Source organism: Ranitomeya variabilis, chromosome 2 (assembly GCF_051348905.1).
Source record: "Ranitomeya variabilis isolate aRanVar5 chromosome 2, aRanVar5.hap1, whole genome shotgun sequence".
Taxonomy (NCBI): domain Eukaryota; kingdom Metazoa; phylum Chordata; class Amphibia; order Anura; family Dendrobatidae; genus Ranitomeya; species Ranitomeya variabilis.
Window position 1 is genome coordinate 463,820,166 of NC_135233.1, and position 15,014 is coordinate 463,835,179.

The 15,014-nt window shown below is 48.4% G+C and overlaps 1 protein-coding gene across 2 annotated transcripts in view; it reads right to left on the bottom strand.

Moving 5' to 3' along the window:
* The window catches only part of NXF1 (nuclear RNA export factor 1), an 88,435-nt gene that overhangs the window by 13,098 nt on the left and 60,323 nt on the right, over nucleotides 1-15,014 (bottom strand). For both annotated transcript variants that reach the window (XM_077287538.1, XM_077287539.1), the window contains exons 9-13: nucleotides 11,708-11,815; nucleotides 10,745-10,854; nucleotides 8,046-8,082; nucleotides 7,773-7,841; nucleotides 7,629-7,684 (exon numbers count right to left, since the gene is read on the bottom strand). In XM_077287538.1, the coding sequence (XP_077143653.1) occupies nucleotides 7,629-7,684; nucleotides 7,773-7,841; nucleotides 8,046-8,082; nucleotides 10,745-10,854; nucleotides 11,708-11,815 (380 nt within the window). The remainder of the gene's footprint in view (nucleotides 1-7,628; nucleotides 7,685-7,772; nucleotides 7,842-8,045; nucleotides 8,083-10,744; nucleotides 10,855-11,707; nucleotides 11,816-15,014) is intronic.

Sequence of the window (15,014 nt, forward strand, 5' to 3'; positions counted from 1 at the left end):
GACAATCCTATCCAAAAATGAAAATTGATCTTTGTATCGTTTCCTGCAATGCGCTGTAGATTTGCTTCCTCTTCCTATCGCAGTTGTCATGGATCCACACTACGTGGTGTCACTAATTCGTCACGTATCCGCTCTCAGCACGTGACTTGGGGTTGTGCCTGCAAGGGTTAATCTATAGCCCCACTCTCAGTCCAGCATTGAACCTCTGTCCTATGCTATAATGGGAGCATAAATCACACACCGACCCAGGCCACACCCTCTCTCATACACGCTGCTACCACTCATCGAACACACGGGCGATGAGTCCCGGAAATAATAATAATATTGTCTACCACTCATAAGGCTCACACACCTTAGGCTATGGATTTGTTAGAACATTCAAGGTTCAACTTGTTAAAGTTTATACTTTAATACAAAAAGGTTTAGTGCTTACAGTAAGAAAAAGGTATAAAAAGGAGATTTTTGTGTACTCACCGTAAAATCTCTTTCTCTTAGCCTCTAATTGGGGGACACAGGACCATGGGTGTTATGCTGCTGTCCACTAGGAGGCGACACTATGCATAATCTGAAAAAGATTAACTGTGGCTCCTCCTGTGCAGTATACACCCCTGGACGGCATCAGCCTTCTCCAGTTTTGTGCAAAAGCAGTAGGAGGAACGTAACATGAATAACATAATTATGCCTGTAAGAAGGCAACTATGTACGAGCTCAAGAAACAATATGAGAACTCAACAGTTACAACAGCCCGGAAAGGGCAACAGGGTGGGAGCTGTGTCCCCCAATTAGAGGCTAAGAGAAAGAGATTTTACGGTGAGTACACAAAAATCTCCTTTACTCTGTCGCCTCATTGGGGGACACAGGACCATGGGACGTCCTAAAGCAGTCCCTGGGTGGGAAGCAATGGACGAATATTGTGCAGACAGGCCCGTACACTTAGGGCACCGCCGCCTGCAGGACACGTCTACCCAGGCTCGCGTCTGCTGAGGACTGGGTATGAACCCTGTAGTGTTTAGTAAACGTGTGTAAGCTAGTCCAAGTGGCCGCCTTACACACTTGTTGTGCCGAAGCCTGGTGCCGAATGGCCCAGGAGGCCCCTACCGCCCGTGTAGAGTGTACCGTAATACCGGCTGCAAGAGGAGAATTCTTAAGGCGGTACGCCTCTTGTATGGTGGATTTGATCCACCTGGCAAGAGTAGCTTTGGAAGCTGGCATACCCTTGTGGCCGCCTTCCGGAAGGAGGAAAAGGGAATCAGACCTCCGGAAGGACGCAGTCCTAGACACGTATATACGCAAAGTCCTGACAAGGTCAAGCGTATGCAGAGCCTTCTCCACTCTATGAACCGGAACCGGACAAAGGGATGGTAGTGAAATTTCCTCATTGAGGTGGAAGTCAGACACAACCTTCGGGAGGAAGGATGGGACCGTACGAAGAACTACCTTGTCCTGGTGAAATGCCAGGAAAGGCCGTCTGCAGGAGAGTGCTGTCAGTTCAGACACCCTGCGTAGCGAGGTGATTGCCACCAGGAAAACCACCTTCTGGGAAAGAAGGCGGAGCGGGACCTCCTTAAGGGGTTCGAAGGGTGGTTCCTGCAATGCTGTCAGGACCAGGTTGAGGTCCCACGTTTCTAGTGGTCGTCTGTAGGGGGGAACCAATCGGGAAACCCCCTGAAGGAAAGTCCTTACTTGCGGCTTGGTAGCAATGTGCCTTTGAAAAAGCACTGAGAGGGCTGACACCTGGCTCTTAAGCGAGCCCAATGACAGCCTGGCCTCCAGACCCGATTGGAGAAAACCAAGTACTTTGGGTATGGAATAAGGGAGTGGGATCTGGCCACGAGATTCGCACCAGGTAAAGAAAGCTTTCCAGGTACGGTAATAAATCTTGGCAGAGGCTGGTTTCCGTGCTCTGATCATGGTTCCAATGACATCTGCCGAGAGCCCTGCCTGGGTCAGAACCCAGGTCTCAAGGGCCACGCCGTCAAATTGAGAGCCCCTGAGTTCTGGTGGTAGAACGGCCCTTGTGATAGAAGATCGTGGCGGTCGGGGAGACGCCAGGGGGCGTCTGCTGTGAGTTGTACGATGTCGGCGTACCATGTGCGTCTGGGCCAGTCCGGTGCAATGAGGATGGTTGGAACTCCCTCTTGTTTGATCTTCCTCACCACTCTGGATATCAGGGGGAGAGGTGGAAAAATATACAGAAGCTGGAACTGGGTCCAGTCCTGAACCAGAGCGTCTGCTCCGAGCGACCGCGGATCGTGTGTTCTGGCAATGAAGTTGGAGACCTTGGCATTGAAATGGGATGCCATTAGGTCCACATCCGGGGTCCCCCAGTGGAGACAGATCTGTTGAAAAATTTCGGGATGGAGAGACCACTCTCCCGAGTCTATTCCTTGTCGGCTGAGGAAGTCTGCTTCCCAGTTGTCCACACCCGGAATGTGGACCGCCGAAAGGACCGACCCCGTGTCCTCCGCCCAGCGGAGGATATGTGACACTTCCCGCATCGCCTGGGTACTGCGGGTCCCCCCTTGATGATTCACATATGCCACAGCCGTGGCATTGTCCGACTGTATCCTGATGTGAGAGGCTGCCAGTAAGTGATGGAAGGCCCTCAATGCCAGAAGGATGGCACGAATTTCCAGGATGTTGATGGGCATGGTCGCTTCCGCTGGGGACCACCTGCCCTGTGGTGTAGGTGCACCGCACCCCAACCCGTCAGACTCGCGTCGGTGGTCAGAACCTTCCATTGACCTGAGAGAAAGGATTTCCCCTTTGCTAGCGAGGTTGGCTTGAGCCACCAGTGCAGGGACCTCCTGGTTGACGACGTTAGCTGGAACTCCCTGTCGAGAGAGAAGGGATTCCTGTCCCAGGACTTGAGAATGGCTAGTTGGAGAGGTCTGAGGTGAAACTGGGCAAATGGGATGGCTTCTATTGCTGCTGCCATCTTGCCGAGGACTCTCATGGCAAACCGGAGAGATCGAGGGGGTTTGCGGAGGAGAGTGCGAACTGCTAGTCGGAGGGCCAGTGCCTTGTCCTTGGGAAGGAGCACCAGACCCCTGGAGGTGTTGAATAACATTCCCAGGAAGGTCAGGGACTGACTCGGGGTTGGTGATGACTTTTGTAGGTTGATTAACCAGCCCATGCGACTGAGAGTATCGGCTGTGATTGAGACGCTGAGCTCGCAGTCCTTGAAGGTGGGAGCCTTGATGAGTAGATCGTCCAGGTATGGAACGACTACTATGCCTCTGGAATGCAGGACGTCCATGGTTGCTGCCATGACCTTGGTGAACACTCTTGGAGCCGTGGCGAGTCCAAAGGGGAGAGCCACGAATTGGTAGTGGTCCTGGCCTATTGCGAACCTGAGAAACCTCTGATGGGCAGGTGCAATGGGTATATGCAGGTATGCGTCTTGTATGTCTATGGAGGCGAGATATTCTCCCTTCTCCATGGACGCAATGATGGACCGAAGGGACTCCATGCGGAAGTGACGGACCCGTACATATTTGTTGAGCTGTTTTAGGTCTAGTATGGGCCGTACGCTGCCTCCTTTCTTGGGAACTACGAACAGATTGGAGTAGAACCCTCGGAAGCGGTCGGTCGTGGGTACCGGTACGATGACTCCTGATTGATAAAGTGAGGAGACCGCTTGGTGGTAGGCTCGAGCCTTGGCTGGCGGTTTTGGGGGGACAGAGAGGAAGAACCGGTCCGGTGGGTTGGAGGTGAAGTCTATTTTGTATCCGGAAGACACTAGTTCCATGACCCACCTGTCTTCTGTAATAGGCAGCCAGACTTGATGAAAGAGCAAAAGTCGGCCGCCTACTGGTGTGGTGTCTTCCGGAGTCCGTGAGTCAAGAGGAAGAGAAAGTCTGAGATTTTCCTCCTCTGGGCTTAGACTGGCCTGCTTTTGACTGCCAGGTCTTGTCCGACCTTTGCGTCGATCGTGAGTTGTCCCTGCGTGGGGAACGGTTACGATTTTGTACTGGTCGTGAGACGGACCAGCCGGAGGAATTCCGAAAGGATCGGAAGCGAGTTTGGATACGCTTCTTGTAAGTGCGTTTAGGTTTCAGTTGGGGAAGAGAAGTACTCTTACCCCCTGTGGCGTTGGATATCATAGTGTCCAACTGTTCACCGAAAAGTCTCCCACTGAGGTAGGGGAGGTGCGTGAGGGACTTCTTTGAGGCTGCGTCCGCTTTCCATTCCCGCAGCCAGAGGATACGCCGAATCGTGATGGCGTTTGATGCTATCCCCGCGATTCCCCTTGCTGAATCCAGAGCTGCATGGAGCATGTAGTCTGCTACAACAGCAATTTGAACCGCTTGGTCCGACAGTTCAGGAGCGGATGCTTGGAAGGCTTGTAAATTCTTTGCCCAGGCCAGGATGGCCTTGGCAGCCCAAACTGAGGCGAACGCGGGAGCCAGGGATGCCCCTGCTGCCTCAAAAATTGAACGAGCCATGCGTTCTACCTGCCGGTCTGCTGCGTCCCTTAGGGTTGAGCTATCTGGCAGTGAAAGAAGGGTCTGTGCTGCTAGCCTGGAGACTGGGGGATCCACTTCAGGTGGATCTGTCCATTCCTTGGTGTCCTTCTGTGGGAAGGGGTACCTCGCCTCCAGATATTTGCGATTAGCAAATTTTTTCTCAGGCTGTGAGAGCTGTTTTTTTAAGGATCGCCTTAAACTCTGGGTGGTTAGAGAAAACCTTAGGCGGCTTCAGAGGTCCTTCAAAGGAAATCTGATGTTCTGGGGCCTCTGGTGGCGGATCAGAAATGTCCAACACCCGATGGATGGACGATATTATGTCCTCAACTAGCGCTGTATTGCTAGGAGGGATTGGGATCAGGGACCCCTCCGTTTCTCTGTCTGAGTCAGAGTCACAGATGCCTTCCGAATCCTGTGTATCACTGAGGCGTCCCCTGCTGGGTGAGCTGGGGAAGAGGCCTTCTCTGGTTGGGGATTGCGGAGATCTGCAGTGTCTGTCCCTGGAATGGGACGGTCTAGATGACCTGGAGCAACGGTGTCTCTCCCTAGAGGGGGATGACCGAGTGCTATGGGATGACGCAGATGGACTTGATCCATGGATCCGCTTGCGTCCTGACCTAGACGTGGATGTGCCAGGGTCATCTTGTTCCTGAGTCAAGCTCTCCCTTTGCTGGGTAACGGTCATAGCCGGGGCATGACCCTGCAGAGCCTGAAGCAATGTGGAAGTTAGGTTTATTTATAGACTGCGTCATAGATTGCGATATCTGAGTAGCCCATTCCGGCGTGGCATTAGACACCGAGGCATTGGCAGGGGCTTCTTGAGGCTGTGACACAGTAGTTTGTATACAGTTCTGACAATGCGGGTACGTGCTACTACTGGGGAGAGCGGTCCCGCAGGCTGTGCAGAATGCATAATAGCAGTTCTGCCTGGTTCTCTTAGACCTTGAGCCCGGCATAGTGCACAGAGTGCAGAAGTGCTGCCAGCAGATGGACCTTACAGGGGTAGAGAACCTACAGGGGAGCCTTATAGGTAATATGGATTCACAGCTGAGTAAAAAATAACCCAGCTGTGATCTTACCCCACCAGTGTGCCCCGAGGTCCAGCGCCGAAGATCCACAGTCCTGTGCCCCCCGGAGACTGGCTGCCTGGTCCTGGTCCCGAGACCGGGAGATGCAGGGTTAATCTGCAGCCGAAAATGGCTGCAGAGACAGAGAAGAGAGGAGGAGAAGGGGGCGGAGAGCTGTAAAAAGACGGCAAGGCTGTGTAAAAACGCGCCCTTTCTGTCTCGATCCGCCCCTTGTATGACACGGTAGAGTGTCATATTTGTCATCCGGGGGGCGGGCCGGGGGGTGGAGAGGAGGCTGTGGCTTCAGCTAGGCCGAAGTCGGGGCCTAAAGTAGATGCCTGAGGCCCAGAAGGGCTCCAGGCCGGCGCGAAAGTCCGGGAGGGGGTCGGATCTGAACCGGACCCCTCCGGATTTAAAGGCAGGATGGCGGTGGGGCTATAAGCGAAAGGGGGAGCCCGGCTGGGGTCCCCCTGAGGCAGAATAGAGCTGGTGCTGCCGCAGAGACAGGGACGCAGGGAGCCCTGTGTCTGTAATCCCGTCGAAAAAACGGAGTAAAAATCTTTAGGAGAAGGCTGATGCCGTCCAGGGGTGTATACTGCACAGGAGGAGCCACAGTTAATCTTTTTCAGATTATGCATAGTGTCGCCTCCTAGTGGACAGCAGCATAAGACCCATGGTCCTGTGTCCCCCAATGAGGCGACAGAGTAAATATAATAAAAAGACATACAACTTATGCAAAACAGTGTAACATAAACAGGAGAAAACTTACAGAAATAGCCAACTTGGTAGTCTGCTTTCTGCTCCCTGAGAGGGGGGGGGGGGGGGGGGGTGAATATGGAGTTGGTGGAACACATCAGCTTCTCAGGCTGCCCTCACATGTGAACACAATTCTAGGTATACAAGTCTAATTTATAGCTTTGGTCTGGAGGTCAGATTTCTAGACCAGCCCCTCAGGTTAATATCACAATTGCTTGTTTTTTGATTGGACCACGGCCACGCTACCAATGAATATGAATATATTATTTTCTCCTGAGATCCTTTGTGTAAACGTTCTCACAGAGATACTATCAGGCCGTAATTGACATCTCTCTTCCAAGAGCTAGGAGGTGTCAAGTGATAGGCTGCTTTCACACATCAGGTTTTTTGTTTCAGGCTAAATCCGGCGAGTGTTGGAAAAACTGGATCCGGTGCAGATTGTGAAAAACTGATGCGACGGATCCGTTTTTTTTTACGGATCCGGCTAGCCTATCTAGAGTATTGGCTAAAAAAAAAAAAGTTTGGGGCATGCTCAGTTTAAAAAACCGGATCAGGCCGCCGGATCCGGAAAAAGGCGGCTCCCATAGGCTTTCATTATAGCAAACAGCCAGAAGCGCCAAATCCGGCGCTTCAGGCTTTTTCGCCAGAGACAAAAACGTTGCAGTAGATGTTTTTTTCAGAAGCCGGAATTGGAATTTTAGCCGGATCCGGAAAAAAATGGAAGGAACGCTGGGCCATGCGGCCCGATTCGGCGCTAATACAAGTCAATGGGGGAAATCCGGTTTTTATTTTTTCCGGTTCCAGTTTCTCTCTAAAGAGCCGGATTTGGCCTGAAACAAAAAACCTGATGTGTGAAAGCAGCCTTACCCTTTCTTCTTGGTCCTAGCTAGACCCCCTGGTGAGATTTGGAGACAGAAGTCTGCTTGTCTCAGGAAAATACATATTAACACCTGGGTGAGACATACAGCCTTCAGGACAGATGTCACTAGTCACACAATACCTATACATAGGTCACTGTGTGTGTGTGTGTGTGTGTGTGTGTGTGTGTGTGTGTGTGTGTGTGTGTGTGTGTGTATATATATATATACACACACACACACACACACACACATTTCACCAAGGCAATCATCCCACATATTGCACTGACTTTTCTTGTGTCATATCAGCTCGTATTCTCGTTCAATAGAAGCTGATCAGCAGTGCCAGACGGTGACTACTAAACAGTGCAAGTTGCCGTGATGCCAGCTGATTGTGGGGGTGCCAGTCCTCGACTAATCATATATTGACGATCTATCCTATGGAGATATGTTAAAAAAGGAGGTCTAGATCTACTCACTGTTGAAGAAATCGTAAAATCAGTGCTTTAATATCATCTCCTGCAAGATAACTGCCCTAAAAGAGAAAAAAAAATCAATAATTGGACACTGATCATAAAGCAATAGGTCCAGGAGAGGAAAAAAAATGTAAGAAAGAATTTTACCTTGGAAGGCGGGAGCGTCGTGGGGGTCTCTACATCAAATGAAATGGGTGGAGGAAGGTCATGTCCATCCTATTAAAGCATTGTAAAGTGGAAAAGGCAGAAGAAGAAAAAAAAAAAAGAGGAATAGAAAGTATATAGAGAGGAAAATTGTAGTTGAAGAATAGAGGAGTCAAGAATGGATAAAGAAGATCATGTTAATTTTACTCCATTAGATGCCACTCACAAATCATCAACCAACCAAGCGCCGACACAGACAACACACTGTGATCTCACCAGCTGCAGGAGTTTGGGAAAGCGTTCTCGCATGGCACTGTCATCCAGGGCAAGATCCGCAGGTTCGACGGACAAATAAACAGGAACACAGAGAATATTAGTTCCGGCAAAATAATAAGTCCAGACCCGCCATGGCTGAGCTTTTACAATACCCTGATGGCAGGAACTGGTGAAGCACTGGTGTCTACTAAAGGGGGATGAAGAGCTGCCGCCTTGCACTCTGCCTTATGTCTGCAGATGAATAGACTTACATGCACTGGAGAATGAAAACTGGTCCGTTTAGAGACGAGACCTGAATTCTAAAGGTTGCTTTAGTTGTCAAATGCTTGATACTGTCACAAATAGCAACAGACTAAAGTGACAATTTGCAAAGAAATGACTACTCTTTAGAATGCTAAGAAGGTCAGCTCACATCAGGCTCAGCCATGACATCAGATCAAGGCTTCTTTCTCGGTGTGGTCATATGATGAGTACAAGACAGAGATGGTGCACAAATACAGAGCAAAGCTAAGACTACATGCACTGGCTGGCTGGGTGAGTGGGAGTTACTGTACCATACTAATCCTTCTTATAGGGTCATTTATGGACACTGGTTATAGCGAGCTACCAGAAAAAAGTCTGAATTATTATTATTGTTGTTAAAATACCCTTGAGGCAACCTATATGGTCAGTGATTGATAAAATAAAACCAAAATAATGTGATGAGAAATTAAAAGAAAAAGCAGTAGAAAAGATGACAATGAATGATGATGTAGGCGCACGTGGCATTGCATGGCAAGGTATGGTAAGCAGAGAGGAAACAAACATGGCAAAGTCACCAGAAGAGAATAGAAAGTAATGATGACCATGGGTACAAGCCTATGACAGCACTGAATAACCATATGCGACATCTGATGTCCATCAACCTCTAACTCCTCCACAATAAATCCTCATTGCTTCACGTTTATAGGCAGGGTCCAGGCCGGGTTATAGCACTCATTTAACCACTCCTCAGGATGGGAGCGCTACTGCCTGGGCTAAGAGGCTCATTTGCAGTCCTTAAGGGCACACAGCCCACCCTCCTGGCAAGGAGGGCTCCAGACACTCGATGGTTACACGGATGGGCAATGCTTTAGACATAACGTTTCGGCCACCTCCCTCTGTCTTCATCTTCTCGCGGCTGTTGCGAGGTCTGCCTTAGGTTGCTCCCGCCTGGGGAAACTTACCCGTCATAGACCAAACAACCACAATGCGACACAAAAAAAAATAAAAGAGGGAGGCGTGTTCAAGTTCTGTATGGAAATGGCGACAAGTGATCTTGATCGAAAGGCAATAATTGAGTCCTCCAAACCCAAAGCATCAGGAGGAGCCGGAGGAAGATCTGGAGAGCAGACGGCAAGGAATCATAGATGCACTGACATAGGCCTTATCGCATGGAACGAGTAAGGAATGAAATGCGGAGTGGAATAAAGGTAAGAAAATGCAAGGTAAAATTAATGTGGTAAAGAAGATCAATACAAAGAGGAAAACAAGGAAACAAAAGAAGGAAAAAACACGATACAAATGTGTGTTGCAAGTGTGTATGGAAATGTACAATTTATGTATACTGCTAAATAGAAAATTATTGGGTAGCTCTTAACTTGCTTCATCACAACTACTAGATAGGGCTACTAAATGATCAGTTCTTTATATAGAACCGATGATGGAGACATGGGAATTTACTGTTATGCCTCAAGAGAATAATTACACCACAGCCCTAGAGGCCAAACGTGCGGGAATAACGCCTGTCGGTAAGAGTGCATCCCTCTGCCGGAGTCTCATCAGTTACGGGCTCATACATATGAAGCCACAGTAGCTTTCATGTCTTTTAGAAAGCCGACATTTTAGCGTTTTAATAAGCAGCTCATTTTCTTCACAATATAGATACCGGGATATAAAAAGGTATTTGTTAAATACCAGCGTGTCATTCTAAATCAGCGTTAGAAGATATTTTATAATGAGATTTTTTATTTTCTTAATCGGCTCACCTAATCCTGAGTGAACCAGCTGGACTAAAATGAAATATATAAAAGCAGTGACATGGGGTATAGTGAAAAAATGAATAAAAAGTTTGACAAGCGCAATTCTGCCTTTCGTAATGCTTATGACTATGCTGTACAGGCGATCAGCTGCCCATTGTAGTGCGATGACACACAATAATGGGTGTTGTGCTCAGAGCTCCACCTTGTACAATGAGCACAATGTCCATAAGTATTTGCCTTGTAAAGCATTGTTTTTCTACTTTCTGCACAAGCAGTTTTGGCGCACAATCCTACGTTCAATTCTGCTTATCATTTACAAAATGTTTTTATTTTAAAGGCCTGAAAACTGATGCTGATGAATGGGGGTACAGGTCCTGACAACACCCACCACACACCCAAAAAAGTGCTCGTAAATGCGCAGCTGCTGCAGGAGCATGCACACGGAGCGGTGTATGGGCTCAACCGTATGTCTAGGAGTCTCAGAAATAACAGTGTACTAACCAATAGAGTTTCTAATGAGGCCGTGCACTGTTGCAGGAGCTGAGCACTTCAAAACAGTGCTTTCAGCAATGGGTTGGTGGGGTGGGGTGTCTCCGGACCTGAACGCCCACCAATCAGCAGCACATGTATTATATAAAAACTTTTTGCCCAGAATAGATTTAACTAACTTCAAGGCCGGGGCAAAAGTTCCAGACTGACCTGATGTATGCAGTTTGGTTTTTGAAGAATTTGCACAGCGGATTCCCAACTAGCCAGAGCATTTCCAGTTTAAGTCCTTTAATATTATCCAGATCCTTTTCCGACTTCAACTGAACATAGAAGACAAAAAAAAAAATGGCACAGGTAAATTTTGCATTGGCGCAAGGCAAATGCTTTCTTGAAAATAGTTTGCTGAGATACCTTAATAGGCATACACAGCTAACAATGTTTGCTTTCAAGTTGAACCCTCTACCCCCTCAAAAAAAAAATCTCGAATCAAAATGCACAAACTATCCGCACGTATCCTGACTTGAGCTTGTCAGCTTCATGTATTTCACGCTCACTCACATGCTCTGGTCGGGAGACATGCAGCCAGTCTGTGCATTGCTATCAGAGATCGGACTGATGATTGCGGACGTATTAAAGAACCCTTGATGGTGGTGGTGGGGGGGGGGTGAAGAGGATGAGCAACACTTTAAAGGCCAGGGTCACACTTGCAAGTGCAATGCGAGAAACTTGTGTTAGTTTCTCGCATCAATACCCGGCACTGCCGCTGGCACTTGGGGCCGCGTTCAGCAGCTAGAAATACATGAAGCCGCACACCCGGTCCCGAGTGCCGGCGGCAGTGCCGGGTATTGATGTGTGAGTTTCCCGCATTGCACTCGCAAGTGTGACCCCAGAGTAAACATTGATATCCTTAAGAATAAATTGAGTGCACAAAAAAGAAACTTTATTTTTCCAGAAACTGCTATAGTGATGCCGGAGTGCGATATTGCAGTACAGAGAGTCATTTCTTATGGACAGCATGTTTGGGGTTTTTTCTGTACGACTTCTTTGCATTTAACACAATATACAGTGTCGTATAATCACTTTTGGTTGTGTTGCTTGTATACAACTAAAGTAACAATAAAGACATTGTATAAACCTCATCTTATAATCTTAAAGCGATATTAAAGCACCCACCAAGTTTTCAGACAAGTTAAGAATCTTCAAATTGGGAGCTTTAAGATGAATTTCTGACAAATTGTCTCCTTTATAGAGTTTGTTGTTACCAAGGTCCAAGGACAGCAGCTGTATAGATATAGGGAAAAAAACCCAATGAGAACAGACATACCATTTTCGGATAATGACAATTATATTGTATGCTTTATAAAAATCAAACATTTGAATTAAAACATTTCTGGTACATCAGTCAAGTTTTGTGTTTTCTTCTTTGTACAAAACATTTTGATTTCCAGAAAAACAACTATATCTCTGGCTTTTTTTGTGCGATTTAAACTTTTGACAGACACTAATGTACTCAAACACGTTGCAAAAAACTCCCTCCAAAACAGGAATTTTTGTGTACTCACCGTAAAAATCCTTTTCTCCGAGCCACTCATTGGGGAACACAGACCATGGGTCTTATGCTGCTGCCACCAGGAGGCTGATATTAAGTTAGCACAAAAAAGTTAGCTCCTCCTCTGCAGTATACACCCTCGTGCTGGCTCCAGAACCAGTTCGGTGCGAAAGCAGTAGGAAAAAACATTAACAACATAGAAGAGTATAACATAACTTAAAGAACAAGCATAAGCCATATAAGCCAGTGCTGCGTCCCCCAATGAGAGGCTGGGAGAAAAGGATTTTATGATTAGTACACAAAAATCCCTGTTTCTCCTTTGCCTCATTGGGGGGACACAGACCATGTGACGTCCCAAAGCAGTTCCTGGGTGGGAAAACAAAGCAAAGGATTAGGCTTCATGTAACAACTGCCTAGATGTGCGCCACCGCTGCCTGCAGAATTCTTATGCCCAGACTCGCATCCGCTGAAGCCTGAGAGTGAATATTATAGTGCTTTGTGAAGGTATATAAACTGGACCAAGTCGCAGCCTTACAGACCTGCTCTGCCGTCGCCTGATGCCGAATGCCCAAGAAGCCCCCACCTCGAGTGGAGTGTGCTCTGATCCCCGCTGGGATGTGTAGACTTCTGACTCGGTAGGACACCTGGATGGTGGAACGAATCCACCTGGCTATCGCGGCCTTTTAAGCGGCAAAACCTTTCCTCTGACCTTCCGGGTGAACGAACAGAGCATCCGTCTTTCTGAAGGACGCCATCCTTCTTAGAGCTCTGACTTGCTCCAGAGTGTGAAGAGCTCTTTCTACCCTGTGAACACCCCTTGTAGAAAGGTCTTAACCTGAAATTTTGACGCGATCCGTCTTTGAAATAAGACCGATAGAGCGGAGATTGGGCCCTTGAGAGAGCTGAGTGCCAGACTAGAGTCCAGACTGACCTGTAGGAACTCAAATGGTGGGAACTGAGAAAACGAGAGGGGAAAGACCACGATCCCTGCACCAAGCAAAAAATGTCTTCCAGGTACGGCGATAAATGCGTACTGATGTGGGTTGACGGGCACTAACCATAATGGAAGCGACCCGTTGAGAAAACCCAGCCTGGGTCAAAACCTAGGATCCAAAGGCCACGCCGTTAAACACAGGGCCCCTAAGTTCTGGTGGTAGATGGGGCCCTGGGAGAGCAGATCTGGCAGCCAACAGGGTATGTCGGCTACAAGGCGTACCAACTCTGTGAACCGTGTGCGGCGTGGCCAGTCGGGAGCGACCAGGATCACTGGGACTCCTTCCGCCTTGATCTTCCCGATTACTCTCGGGAGTAACAGTAGCAGGGGAAAAATGTACGGAAGACAGAATTGGCACCACGAAAGAACCAGAGCATCCACCGATTGTTCTTGGATCTCGAGACCGTGCTATAAACTGGGGAACTTTGGCCTTCAGTCTGGACGCCATCAGACCCACATCTGGGATCCCCCCAGCGAAGACAGATCTGGTTGAAGACTTCTGGATGAAGCTCCCACTCCCCCCGAAGGCGAGCCCCTGATGGCTGAGGAAGTTCGCCGTCCAGTTTTCCACACCTGGAATGTGCACAGCTGAGATTAATGAGTGGTTGTTCTCTGCCCATCGGAGGAGGTGAGTTACCTCAGACATGGCCGCCTGCTGCGGGTACCCCCTTGATGATTGACGTATGCCACCGCCGTGGCGTTGTCCAATTGAATACAGATGGGGTGACCCGCTAGAGAATAATGGAACTGTTGCAGGGCCAGCCGAATAGCACGGATCTCCAGAACATTGATCGGTAGCCTCGACTCTCAAATTGACCAGGGGCCCTGAGCAGTGTGGTGGCAGAAGACTGCTCCCCAGCCCTGAAGACTGGCATCGGTAGTCACCACAAACCACTGAACAGGGAGAAAAGACTTCCCCTGGTTGAGGGAAGAGTTCAGCGTCCACCATCTGAGATCCTGCCTGACCTTCATGGATAACTGGCAGCTGCAGTCGAGGGAGAACAGGTTCCTGTCCCAAGCTGCCAGGAGAGCATGCTGCAGGGGAGGAAGGTGCAGTTGCGCAAAAGGGACCGCTTCCATTGCGTTTTTTTTTTTAATTCATATAGTTTTTATTGATTATAAAATGCAATAAAACATTTAACAATAATACATGTGTTTTTCAATTCCCCCCCCAGCATTAACTCCCCTTTACCCATCCCTCCCCCCTTCATCCCCATCCCTCCCCCCTTTCCCACTTAGACAGCGCACGTCCTTCTTTTAACATGTCTTATAGCAGTATATACTGTACTTTAGTATAATATAATGTCCTTCACTATGAATCTATAGACCATTATTTTATAGGCGAAACCTCCTCAGGCCTGTTTTCCCTTAATCTCCTTCTAACCCAATTCCAACCAAGGCGTCCAAAATTTGTCATACAAGGCCATTTTCCCTCTTTTACTCCCTTTTCTAAGGCTATGACCTTCCCCACATATTTGATGAATTCTCCCCTCGAGGGAGGCTCCTCTTTCATCCAATTTCTTGCTATGACCTTCCGAGCCATGTATAGCAGTCTAGCGATTGCTATTTTCAACTTGGTATCTACAATTATCTCATCCACATATCCCAGCACGCACACCACTGGTTCCCTTGGAATTACACATCTGTACGCCCCTTCTATCCGGCTGAGAACCACTAACCAAAAAACAGTCAACGTCGGACACGACCAGAGCATGTGAAACATTCCAGCATTATCATTCCTACACCTAGGGCATTCCGAATTGGATCTCAACCCAGCTCTGTACAGGACATCCGGAGACCTATATACTCTGTGTATAACATAAAGCTGAGAAAGTCTATACGGCTCATTCATTGATAGCTTCGGTACGCATTCTAAAACAGCTTCCCATGTTTCATCCTCCAAGCGACCCAACTCTCTTTCCCATTTAGCCCTCGCC